Source organism: Lactuca sativa, chromosome 3, assembly GCF_002870075.4.
Source record: "Lactuca sativa cultivar Salinas chromosome 3, Lsat_Salinas_v11, whole genome shotgun sequence".
Classification (NCBI taxonomy): domain Eukaryota; kingdom Viridiplantae; phylum Streptophyta; class Magnoliopsida; order Asterales; family Asteraceae; genus Lactuca; species Lactuca sativa.
The window spans coordinates 45,380,836-45,394,878 of record NC_056625.2 but is presented as its reverse complement, the minus strand read 5'-3'; the positions used below and the strand labels follow the sequence as shown (position 1 = coordinate 45,394,878).

At 27.7% G+C, this 14,043-nt stretch overlaps 1 protein-coding gene across 1 annotated transcript; it reads left to right on the top strand.

Annotated features, from left to right (window-relative positions):
• The first annotated feature begins 634 nt into the window (after positions 1 to 634).
• LOC111912360 (uncharacterized) lies at positions 635 to 3,176 on the top strand. Its single transcript, XM_023908092.3, has 2 exons — positions 635 to 1,026; positions 2,642 to 3,176. Exons 1-2 carry the CDS (start codon positions 707 to 709, stop codon positions 3,060 to 3,062), a joined length of 741 nt encoding a protein of 246 aa, XP_023763860.1. The 5' UTR covers positions 635 to 706; the 3' UTR covers positions 3,063 to 3,176.
• The last annotated feature ends 10,867 nt before the right edge of the window (positions 3,177 to 14,043 follow it).

Here is a 14,043-nt window from a genome sequence, read left to right as displayed (position 1 = left end):
AATGTGAAAAGTCCTTTTAGTTTCAATTAACAAATAATATATAGTATTAAAAACATAAATACAACCTTTAATAACATGAAAACACGAAATATTTATTATAACTTTTTTTTATTTAAAGAACACCTTAAAAAATTAAAAAATTAAAAAGCACTATACACATGGAATATATAGAAATCAACTTTGAGAAATCTATAACTTAATAACCACTAAAATATCAAATCGTTTAGCTTATTATATTTGAATCAAAAACTCTTTAAAATACATAAATATTTTTTTATGTCGTAATTTTTTTTCATATAAATATTAAATATCAATGAAAACACCAATAATATCATTTATTAAAAATATTAAATATAATTATAACCATTTGTAAAAGAAACATCCATTATTTCATCTCAATAAAACTTTTAACGAATATCAGTATTACTAAAAGTATTTCTACAATTTTCAAAAACAATTATCATAATTTATTCAAAAACGTTTGAGAATATGTTGATATTTAAGTTTTTCCAGACAAAAATATAATGGACTGTTTGTGAGTGCTATAATAGTGGACTTGTCTTAAACAATTGGGCCATTTTGTTGGGCTAATACTTCCAGTAGCTCGTCGGAAACAGTTTTCTTCCGTCACCATGGCTTCATGTAGCACAGTAGCAGTAGCAGCCATCTCGATTCCGTTCATTCGACTACTAGATTCCTTCTTCAGATGGCAGGTGGTAGTAAGTTTGGATTATTGTTAGCAGGAGCGGTGGCGGTCGGAGCAGCTGCGGCAGTGTTGAAGATCAAAGGACCATCGGTATGGGACAAAGACGCAGTCGTCGAACTCTTCAGACACATGTCCGATCGATTGGGTAATTGGGCGATTCCAGTCTATGTCGGGATCCACACCATCTCCCTCTCTCTATGTCTTCCCTACGCTGTCTTCTTCGAAGCTGGTGCTTCTCTCCTCTTCGGATTCTTTCCGGCCTTGCTCTGTGTCTTCTCCGCCAAAGTTATGGGCGCTTCCCTCTCCTTCTGGATCGGAAGGTATCATTTCTGCATTTCTCAAGAATTTAAGTGCTGCTGTTTATTATTCTCAGTAATTACAAGTAGTTGTGTTACTTCAGATTAATTTCTTATAAACATGAGTTCCAGTTTGTAGCCCTAGGTTTCATTCCACCAGCAAGAACTGCATATATAATATATGTTGCATTTGAGTTTTGATTCAACATGATGGAAGTTCAAATCCTCAATTCAGATTAGTTTATTTTAAACATGAGTTCCAGATTGTAGCCCTAGGGTTTTGCTGCTTTTTCACCATAAATTGGCATATAATGTTTTATTTCACCAGCAATTACTGCATATATATGTGATGTTTGAATTTTGATTCAACATGATAGAAGTTCAAACCCTCAATTCACATTGACAAAGCACAGAGTACTTGTTCAAACTACTCAAACAGAAAATTACTAATATGAACTTACAACTGTACTAAAGGGATTGAACCAAATGCCTACTTGATATAGAATAGAAACACAAGAAAGACAACACATCATAGATCAAAATAAATTAGAAAGAATGAATTAGGAAAATGTCCCTTCAAAGAACCACTTAAACCAGAAGAATCTGAACAAAACAAGTTTTACAACTGTAAGAAATTTAGAAGATGTATGCAGCTGTTGCACTGTTTTATGAATTTCCTTCTATGGCATTTTACATGAAGATGACTCATGTTTCTTTAAACCCTGTATCTTACTCTTAAGATGTTGCCAAACACAAACATATTTAATGCAAACCATGGATCCACATTACATGATTTTCTAAAATTGGAAAATGCCTCATTCAATGATTGACTCTCTTTCATTCTTTTTTGGTTTTGAAATGAACTTTATCGGTATATCAGTTGAGTCTGATAAGTATTTATACCCATTTAAAAAAAAATGGAAAGGTCTGAAACAGGCATCCATTCATTTGCACATGATGTCCACTAATTACATTTTAAATATATCAGATTATGAAATCTACTACTAATGCTGACTCAAAGGTCCTTTTTTGTGGTGCTACATTTGTTATCAGATATCTGGTCCATACATTCCCATCTTTGACCCTATTCTTTTTAAACTTTTTTTTTTTTTTTTTTTTTTTTGCCTTTTTGGTTGTGGTTGATGTAAGGAATAAAGATGGACATTGTTTTCTTCATGATTTGATATTTAAATTTGCTTTTGTCTTGAAATATATGTCACTTTTTTATGTCTCTTTGTTTTTAAGTATCTTTCAGTAAGTAACCTTGGAAACACTCTCACATGTCTTAACTCTTAACCCCCTTGGACATTGATTGATATCTAAAGGTGGGATTCTTTCCGTCTTTTGTCATTTCAAAATAATTGTATCAAAACTCAATTTCATTTGTTTACCAAAAGTCCAAAACACAAGTAATTATAGTAAAGAATATACTACTTTACATTTGATTTCATTAATCTATGACAAAAAAAATGGTATGGTAGACGAATCTTTTACATATAGATATCATTATACCAGATTCTTCTGACATAACAGGTTGTACTGAATTTGATGTGTATTGGACTGATTGTAACTTTTTGTCAGCGGGACATGTTTCATATGTGTACAAGACGTAAATGTCCTTTTTGTATTGATTTTGCAGGATTCTTTTTAGGCGCTCTAGTTCGGCAGTAGCGTGGGCCCATGGAAACAAATATTTTCATGTGCTGTTAAGGGGAGTGGAACGTGATGGTTGGAAGTTTGTTCTACTTGCCCGATTTTCCCCCATTCCATCGTATGTCATTAATTACGCATTAGCCGCCACAAATGTCCAATTTTTAAGGGATTTTCTAGCGCCAACTGTCCTAGGGTGCCTGCCCATGATCTTACAAAACACATCCATCGGTAGCCTTGCTGGCGCAGCCGTGGCGTCCACGTCAGCATCTCAATCTGACAAGTCAAAGATCTGGTCATACGTGTTCCCAATGCTTGGTATTTCATCTAGCATTCTTATCTCCTTGAGAATCAAAAAGTACTCTTCAAGTATATCACTTGATGTCAAACCTGAGGAGAAGACCAGATGACAAACCAAACCAAATGTTAGGTGAGTGTGGGGGATATGTGAACTTTTTATTAACAGACGCTAATCTTGTATGTTATTGGAAAGAATTAAGTAATTAATGGTATTTAGTTTTTTATATTATTCTAATTGAGAGTGAATTTAGGGAAATTTTAATGAAAAAGTAAAGAGGTGAGTGGGTGGGTGTCGGTAAGCGGAACAGAAGAAGTTAAAAAACTGGGATTTGATTGGAGATGCCCAGACAGACACAGAAAAGGCAAAATCATGTTACCTAGGTCGGGGTGCATGAATCTTGAAATAAAACAATACTTTCTTTTCTTACCTATTTCTTGGCGGGAAACCCACTTCACTTATATATATATATATATATATATATATATATATATATATATATATATATATATATATATATATATATATATATATATATATATATATATATATATATATATATATATATACTAATAAAAGAGTAGTTTTTTTTGCCATGTGTTATCATATTAGACCTCTTAATTAATGTGTTGTCATTTGTCAACATATTCGTTCTCCATTTTAAATTTTTTAGACCTCATCAATAATGTGATGTTATTTATCAATATATTTATTTTCTATTTTAAAAATTAAAATTTATATTAATGTTTTCATTAATTCACAAATAAAAAATGTCATATATATTAAAAATTAATTTTACATATTTATTTGAATCAACGATTATTTCACATAACTAAAAAAATATCTCTTAAATTAATAATTTATTTAAAATAATGGATTAATAATTTTGAATTTTTACTATAAAAGTTTAATTGATTTTATAACCGTGGTTTCCACGGGTTATAACCTAGTATATATATATATTCTACCCTAATAAAGGAAAATGTTTTTGTTAAATGTCATGTTCTCATTTAGTTTGACACATGTCATTTTGTAGGATTTTTTGATTTTTTCTTTTTCCACTTGATATTTTCTTGTGCTTTCAATTTTCTTAAATTTAAAAGTAAATTCCATATTTTATACGAGTTTATTTATGTTATGTAGAATCATTAAATTAAATTTCAATAACCATACAAAAAAAAAAAAAAAAACCGTACAACTACAAATTAGGCAATAATCAATTCTTCCATAATTAAATGTTTACACATCATAATTTTCACTTATACAATAACTTTTTCAAAACAAAAAATGTTATGGAATCCAATTATAAACAAAGAAATTAGTTTTCATTTATTAGGGTAGATATATTGAAAAACTTGATCCTTATTATTTTATATTTAACTTTTTTTAATAAACCCGTGTAATACATGGGGTTCACACCTAGTATATATATATATATATATATATATATATATATATATATATAAACTTATATATAAAACCCTCTAAATTATGTAGTTTTAATCCATATATTTAAAAACTAATCATGATATCTCATTTAGTATTTTTCTTAGTCACATGACTTACTAAATCGATTAAATTTTATGTTTCTTTTGTTTAATTGTGTTTAAGAACTTAAAGCATTGAAAGTTATGAACATTTAATCAATCCTACTAAATTTTAATTAAAACTAATGTAATAAAAGATAAAAGAAGAAAATGCAATAATCAATCAAGTTTTTCACAAAATCATTGAATATATTTTTTTAATTGAAGGACAAAATGTTTGAGTTATATTCGTTAAAAAATATTAGTTTTTTACTTTTGCTATAAACTTCAAGAATTCTTTGCAATAAAAAGATATATAATTGATCTTTTTCATTACATAATTTAATTCAATTCAATGGTATTCTATTAAAACAAAATTAAGAGAAAAAGAAATTTGTTTTGTTTTGTTTAAAATTACGTCGTTTACAAGGTTCTATACCTAAGCTTAGGTACATAACAGCCACATATTTGATTTAGTAAGTCGTATGATTAAGGAAAAATAGTATAAGAGATATCATGATTAGTTTGTATATAAATTGATCAAAACTACATTGTTTGGTGGGTTCTATATATAAGCTTAGGTACATGACAACCACATATTCACTTAGCCCACATATATATATATATATATATATATATATATATATATATATATATATATATATATATATATATATATATATAAACATACACACACACACACACACACACACCTGCAAAATAATACCAACAAGGGGAATCAATCCATTTTTTGTAGTTAAAGAAAGATTTAGTAACAACAAACTACATGATATGTCATTTCCGTATTTGGAGATTTTTCTAAGAAAAACTTAGACCAGAAGGAATGGGCTCGGCAATGCTGAGTTAGCTCGACAAACATTGTGATACAGCTTTGGCATGTCGAGTTTAGGCACCCAACTCGACATAAATTTGCTACGCCAACCCTTTCTCTCCTTCATTAACTTTTTGTCTGTTTTTCATTTCAAATTTTCAATATTTTTCTGTTTTATATCCAAAATAAATAAAAATCACCAACATCACATTTTACCACTCTTAGTTCCATTCTCTCTCAAACAAGCACACATTTTCTATTACTTTAAATTTCATTTTTTTCCCAAATGTTTTTTTTTCAAACTCTTCCAACACTCAAACAACCAAAAAACACAATCTCGAAACAACCCAAACTCTTCACGCCTTATAAACCAAACATGGATCGACCACTTTATTCATATTATACGCCATATTCAACCTAATTCTAATCTCTAACAGTATCTCACAGGAGTACTTGGAGACAATCATGGGTTTTTTTAGGGTTTGGAGAAAATGGTTGAGTATGATTTGGGCTTGTTTGTCCTTAGCTACTTCCATTTTTGCTCATCCTTACTATGGAAGGTCTCCACCTTGCTATTGTGGATATGATTGTGGATGGTCTTTATTGAGGTCTAAAGGTTGATAATACTAACATCATGGTCTCTCACATTTTTTTTATGTAGATGATATACTACTTTTAGGAGAGTGGTCGACTCATAATATAACCACTATAGTCATGATTTTGGGGTATATTTACCTGACTTTAGGCTTAAGGTTGAACTTGCAATAATCTAATTTGGATGGATTTGGTGTGGATCGGAGTGTGGTTGAGTAATGTGCATTACTCATGGGGTGTAAGGTTGATTAGTTTTCGTTCCAACATTCAGGGATCCATGTGGGAACGAGAATGGATATCGTGTATGGGTGGAAGCAGTTTATATATAGAGATTTTGAGATAGGTTGTCCGGATGGAAAATGAAAATATTATCGATTGAGGGTTGATCTATTTTGTTGAGCTCTTGGATCTTTAGTGATTTATTACATGTCGGTATTTATAACGTCAGTTTTAGTCAAGAATATTTTAGAGTCCTTGAGGTTAATTATCTTTTAGGGTGGAAAGAATGATGAAATAAAGATACATTAGATTAGATAGGATCTGGTTATGGCTCCCAAAAGGAAAAGATAGTATCTAGATTGGAAGCTTGGAGGGGTTCAATAATGCTTTGCTTAAAAAATAGAGATGGATGAAAGTTATGCAATTTGGGTAAGGTAACAACTTTACATGGTCACCGGGCATAGACTGGGTCAATGTTTGGTCTCGAACTATACCCCGTTCTTGAGTTTAACTTAACGAAAGAAAAGAAAGGAAATTAGTGGAAGTGAGAAAGAAAGTAAAAGAAATTTTTTCCTGAGTTTCATTAAAGGGGGGAAGTGGAAGGAAATGAAATGATTACTTTCCCTCGTTTAGTCACTTTAGAAGTCATATTCAATACCTAATTCTACTGAGTTGATTCATTTTCTGCTCCTCCGCTTCAGTCTGACTTCTTCGGTTAGCCGGGATCCGACGTTAATTTCCGATTTAAGTCGATCATTTGGTAGATCTAATTCAAGTGTTTTTTTTTCCAGTGGAAATACGAAGTTCTCTTTTCGTTCTCTTCTTTCTTTTTTATTTTGACTTGAGGAGAGAAGGTGAACCAACTTCCTTTGGTCGCCTCTCCCATCTGGCTTTACCCAATTGATGTTGAACTCAATGTTGGTAATCAACTGAAGCCGGTACCGGTATACAAAGGTTCAAATCCTTTTACTTCATATTATGAACACCCGATCGAGCTGATGCAGTGACCAAGATCTATTAGCTGCAACTGACAGACTGACTCGTATGGTCCTTCCGATTTGTTTGGAGAGAAAGAATAAAATATTTAATTTTCCTTCCATTTCTTTCCAACGTGGGAACACAAAAGACAAAAAAAATTCTCCTTACTTTCTTTTCTCATGTTTTCTTTTCTCGCTAAAACTCGGGAACTAGGCGTAAAAGGGTGTGGCCGAGGATTGCTTTGGCGATTAAAAAATTGCATGTCAAAGGTAATATACCTTGTGATACTCTTATAAAATAAATCGGTAATGGTCACAACACGATGTCTTGGAAGTTGGTGTGGTGTGGGAATATCATGTTTTATATACGTTTTTCATAGACTTTTCCTGTTGGAAACTTATAAAGATTGCATGGTTAGTGATTCATGGATGGATGATGTGTGGAGGCAAACTTGGAGGCCAGAGGTGAGAGGTCGGGTCGAGATGGTACAATTGATGGACATGTTAGGTTTGTTTGTGAATGTCATTATATCGGAAGATCAAGACAAATATGTTTGGCAGCTTGATAATTATGGGTTTGTTTTCGGTTAAAGAGTTAGGAGTTGTATTAATGATTCAATGTTAGTAGATGGAAATAGTGCCACTAATTAGAACAAGTTTGTTTCCCGAAAGGTTAATATTTTTGTGTCGCGCTTGATTTTGAAATGACTATTAACTGAAGATAATACTAATAGGAGGAGAATAGATGTTCCTTCTATCATTTGTCTGATATGTGGGTTGGAAAATTAAGAGCTTGAACACTTGTTTCTCACATGTAAAGTGACTAACACTATTTGGAGGGCGGTTGGTAGATGGTGAATATAGGTATGTCGATTCTCACAAATGTCCTAAATGTTTTCACTTGGATAGACTATGAGGATTTTAAAGTCCTAAAAGATTGTAATAGAGGCGATTGTTTTTTGGTTTGATGAATGCTTTGGCAATACTGTAATGATAATGTGTTTGCGGACAACAAAATGAAGAAGAATATGATAGTTGAGCGTTTTGTACTATTGTTTATTATTCTTTTAAGTGGTTTGTGTATAAAAACATTAAGTTTGTCATCAAATAAATTGATTGAATGTATAATCCAACAAATGACATCCCGTTGTAATTGTCAATTTTTTCTTGTGTCTTGCTAGCTTTTTGTATATATCTTGTTAAAAAAAAATTAGGATTATATTAAATATAGATTTCATGATATATGATGAGTCATAAAATGCTAACCAAATTTGATATAAATAAACGTCGTTGAATGATTGATTGCTCCATTTGATATCTTTACAGTTGTGTTAATCAAATCTTTGTTAATAATTTGATTACTATGATAAATATTTTGGTTTACATTATTAGAAAAACACCATAGCACATGGTTTGATTTTATAAAATAACAAGAAAATATTAAGCTTACACCAATAATACCGTTTTCTGTTAGTTACTCATAAATTAACCATGAAAGATTCTCTCTTTGGAGGGCCGTTCCTTCACGTGTCAAAAGATGGACCAAAGGAACCTTTTTGTTTTATTTCACTCGTAGTGTAATAGAAGTATGATTGGACACAATTATATATATATATATATATATATATATATATATATATATATATATATATATATATATATATATATATATATATATATATATATATATATATATATATAAATAAATGAATGAATACACCCTACAAGGTATATATAATATTCTGTATCCAAACTAATCATTTTACGTCGTTTTTGTATCATATATACATCGTAATTGTTCAATCTTCTTAAAATTCAATTCCTAACTTGATTTATTTTCGAGAGTTTTAAAATTTCACCATTATTTTCCTATTACATCACATCATTCTGCGGAACAACTAACATATATATTATATTTGCAAATGAAAGTTATGTTAAAGGAACACCTATCATATATATTATAGGTGCAAATGGTGAAATTTCGAAAAATCTTGAAAGCAAATCAACTTAGAAATTGAATTTTAAGAACTTTAGATAATTACAAGACATATATGATATAAAAACGACTTAATATGATATGTTTGTGTACCAAAGTTTATATATCTTGTAGTATACATTCACTTTTCATATATATATATATATATATATATATATATATATATATATATATATATATATATATATATATATATATATATATATATATATATATATATATATATATATATATATGAAAAGTGAATGTATACTACAAGATATATAAACTTTGGTACATATATATTTCCTATGTTAATCGATAATTCATATATTTCCTAGGTGAATATATATATATATATATATATATATATATATATATATATATATATATATATATATATATATATATATATATATATATATTAATCGATAATTCATTGTATTAAACTATGTTCATTGTAACATGTTTCCTATGAATATTTTTTTTCAATATTTACAGTTTGATACATGAATTTAATATTTCAGTAAAAAAGAAATATTGGTTTCTTTATAAAATATTTAGCCATTTAAATAATCCTTATGGAATTTTGTCACTCAAGTTGATAGTTTAATGTTTTGAAGGATTTCAAATATGAGGGTTTCCAATTAAATATACGAACCACCATAAGTTGTGTTTATTTATTTATTTATTTTTATTTTTTTATGTCGAGCATCTAAGCTCAATCTTATTATACATGTCAAAATAGTAATTTTAGGCATTTTTAATACTTAGTGATTAGTGAATAAACATGAAATTGGTGATTGAAATGGAATAAGGTAATTGCAATAATCCAATTCCCAAATCATTTTTAATATTTTATCAAAGATAATATGTTAACAAGGGCTAAATGGAATAATAATCAAAAGAACACAATGCACATGCATCTGATTCTTAACTCGAGTTCTCTATTCAAACAAGTCCTTTCATATTATCGTCCGAATGGTGTTGAGGCTACGTCGGAGACCCTCAATGGACTCCCCCGCTCGACTCTATTTGCCCTCACGAGTTTCCATATAAAATACTAAAATAGTAACCACATATCATTTATGACCAAACTAGGCGAATGCCCGCGCGTTGCGCAGAAGCATCTATATAGCTGAAATCTTTACAAATATATATATATATATATATATATATATATATATATATATATATATATATATAACAATAACGTTGTTGTTAAATTTGTTATAATAATTCGTATACTAAGTTGATATAATATATTGACTATTTTGAATTATATGATAATATATACATCTATTAAAACTACATAATCTCAATCTTTTGAATGACCTCTATCTGCGGGTTACTCATGAATAAAATTAAATATAATATATGATTTAATGTTATTTATAGTTGTTATTGTTAATTAATTTTTTAAAATTTATTTGCTTAATATTTTAATTTCTATCATTATAATTATTTAAAACATCAAATAATTTTTTTTTATTTTAAAGTTAACAATATAATTATTTATATAGAGTTATTTTTTACTATTTTTATTGTAAGTTATTTTAAGCTACTTATTTGAAAACTTTTAACGATTATAAAAATATCTTTAGGAAATATTTTAGTTAAATTGATATTACAATTTAGTCTTTGCATTTAGCACTATAATTTATCACTTTTAACTATTTACAAAATATTCTTTGGGTTTTTTAAGTGAAACTGTAATTTATATTGAAGTTGACCCATTAATGTTATATTAAATTAATAATTTAAGTATTTTGTCCAAAATGTTTAAAAGTTGTAGCTTTAAACTGATAATGGTTTACATACAACAACATATTAAATCTAATAAATTAAGTATGATATGTTAAAAGTTAAAGAATAACTTTATAAGTAGAAGTAAAAATATTATTTTAATATGGAAATTTAGTTTATTTATGATTACACTTTAACTTTGATACTTATTTAACCTTATTAACCAACTTATAATCATTATTAGAAAGACACTATAATTTATCACTTTTAACTATTTACAAAATATTCTTTAGGTTGTTTAAGTTGAACTAAAATTTATATTTAAGTTGATCCTGTAAGGTTATATTTAAATTAACAATTTAAGTATTTTATACAAATTGTTTAAAAGTTGTAGTTTTAAAATGATAACGGTTTATATACAACAAAATATTAGACCTAATAAATTAAGTATATTATGTTAAAGTTAAAAACATAACTTTATAAGTAGAAGAAAATATATTCTTCTAATATTGAAATTTAGTTTATATATGATTACACTTTATGTTTTATATTTATTTAACCTTATTAACCAACTTATAATCATTATTAGAAAGAAATTGAAAGGTCATGGGAGTTTCAAATGAATTTGGTGAAAGAAAAAATGTTTCCTTTATAAGTATACTAGGCGAATGCCCGCGCGTTGCGCAGAAGCATCTATAAAGTTGAAACTTTACAAATATATATTTTTTAAATATAACAATAATGTCGTTGTTAAATTTGATATAATAATTTGTATACTAAGTTGATATATTATATTGATTATTTTGAATTATATGATAATATATATACATCTATTAAAACTGCATAATCTCAATCTTTTGAATGACCTTTACTTGCGGGTTTGTCATGAATAAAATTAAATATAATATATGGTTTAATAATATTTATAGTTGTTGTTATTGTTAATTCATTTTTAAAATTTATTTGTTAACTTTTTAATTTCTATCAGTCTAATTATTTAAAACATCAAACAATTTATTTTTATTTTTTTATTTTTGATTTTAAAGGTAACAATACAATCATTTATATAGAGTTATTTTTAACTATTGTTATTGTAAGTTATTTTAAGCTACTTATTTCAAATCTTTTAACGATTATAAAAATATATTTACGAAATATATTAGTGAATTGATATTATAATTTAGTTTTGCATTTAGCACTACAATTTATCACTTTCACTATTGATAAAATATTCTTTGAGTTTTTTTAAGTGGAATTGAAATTTATATTAAAGTTGACCCTGTAATGTTATATTTAAATTAACAATTGAAGTATTTTGTCCATACAGTTCAAAAGTTGTAGCTTTGAACTAATAATGGTTTACATACAACAACATATTAAATCTAATAAATTAAGTATAATATGTTAAAAGTTAAAGACATAACTTAATAAGTAGAAGTAAAAATATTATTTTAATATTGAAATTTAGTTTATTTTTTATTATACTTTAGGTTTGATACTTATTTATCTTTATTAACCAATTTATAATCATTATTAGAAAGACACTACAATTTATCATTTTTAACTATTTACAAAATATTCTTTGGTTTTTTAAGTCGAACTGAATTTTATATTTAAGTTGATCTTGTAAGGTTATATTTAAATTAACAATTTAAGTATTTTATACAAATTGATCAAAAGTTATAACTTTAAAATGATAATGGTTTACATACAACATATTAGACCTATTAAATTAAGTATAATATGTTAAAAGTTAAAAACAAACTTTATAAGTAGAAGAAAATATATATTTTTTTAATATTGAAATTTAGTTTATATATGATTACACTTTAGTTTTGATATTTATTTAACCTTATTAACCAACTTATAATAATTATTAGAAAGAAATTGAAAAGTAATGGGAGTTTCAAATGAATATGATGAAAGGAAAAATTGAATGAGAGTTTCAAATTAATGTGGTTCAAGAAAAAATGCAAGTTTTATATAAGTTCCACATATCATTTATGACCAAATAATGTTTAATCAGTTTGAAACCTGGTTTTGTGATTTGTATCATTTATATAAGTTCGTAAGTATAAAACACTATTGAGTAAATTGATAGAATTACCCGCAAATTTAGTTTAAAAACAACTTTTTTACATACACCACAAAATAATAAAAACATTATTGCATAATATATAATGTGCCTTTAACCTTAAACTATTATTCTTATGAGCATACTACAAAGTCCACGCTTCAACTATATATCAACATGTGACTTTAATCCACTGATTATTTTTTTGCATTTTTATCCAAAAAGTTTATTGTTCAAATCAAAGATATTTTGTCTCACTTTTTCTTTTTCTCCGTGTATGTCAAAAATCAAAACCTTGATTTATTTCTTAAAACCCTATTTGGTTTTGTGTGGGGTTGATGAAATGAAAGGCAGCTAACATCATTAAATGAATTGTTGTCTAAAGTGACAATTAAAGGTTACTAATTAGTTGTTATGGTCTCTTTTTAACATGATGAATTAACACCATGTTTCAAAAATCATAAAGAGCAAACGACAATGACCTAAAATAATAGATAATATAGAAAAATATGAGAAGGCAACAGCAAACACCTATAGAAACATGGCCATGCCTAAATGTCTGAACCGTTTTATAGGTTCCGTAAAACAAAATATTCTTTTTATTTATTTCTTTATTTTTTTAAACAGACAAAAAATTAGCATTGAAAAGGACTTAAGCGAGAAGTTGAAGCCAAATTACAAAAATAAGTTTGAAATATGAGACATCCACCAAGCTCACCAATCAAAAAGACGGAGTTTAGATCTATTTTTAACCCAATTAAAAATAGTAATACTACTGTTATCCGTTAGAAGCATAACAACTCTTCTTTCGTTCCGATACACTAAAGCATTCCGAGCATTCAAGGAAAAAAAATATGAAGTAACGGTCTTCAAAAATCATATAAATACGAAAACAATTAATGACGAAAAAAAATGCGGATATTCTAAGCTTGTAGTTGTAGGTAGACATAGTCATAGACCTATCGTTCAACGATGTAATTTATAAATCATTTTATCTTCTTAAAGTAAAAGTTTATGGATAATATAAACGAATAATATGGAATTGTTACGGGAAAGAGTGATTAAGAGTGTTGAGACTTAAGATTGGTAGGTCACGTGCAAAGAACATGGCGGAAGCAACATATCATGTGCACATCAACACTACAACCGA

Bases quoted from the DNA above. Each gene is read 5' to 3' on its own strand.
- LOC111912360 (XM_023908092.3), top strand. From the start codon at position 707: ATGGCAGGTGGTAGTAAGTTTGGATTATTGTTAGCAGGAGCGGTGGCG. The intron at 1,027-2,641 runs GTATCATTTCTG...TTGATTTTGCAG, and splicing joins CTCTCCTTCTGGATCGGAAG to GATTCTTTTTAGGCGCTCTA.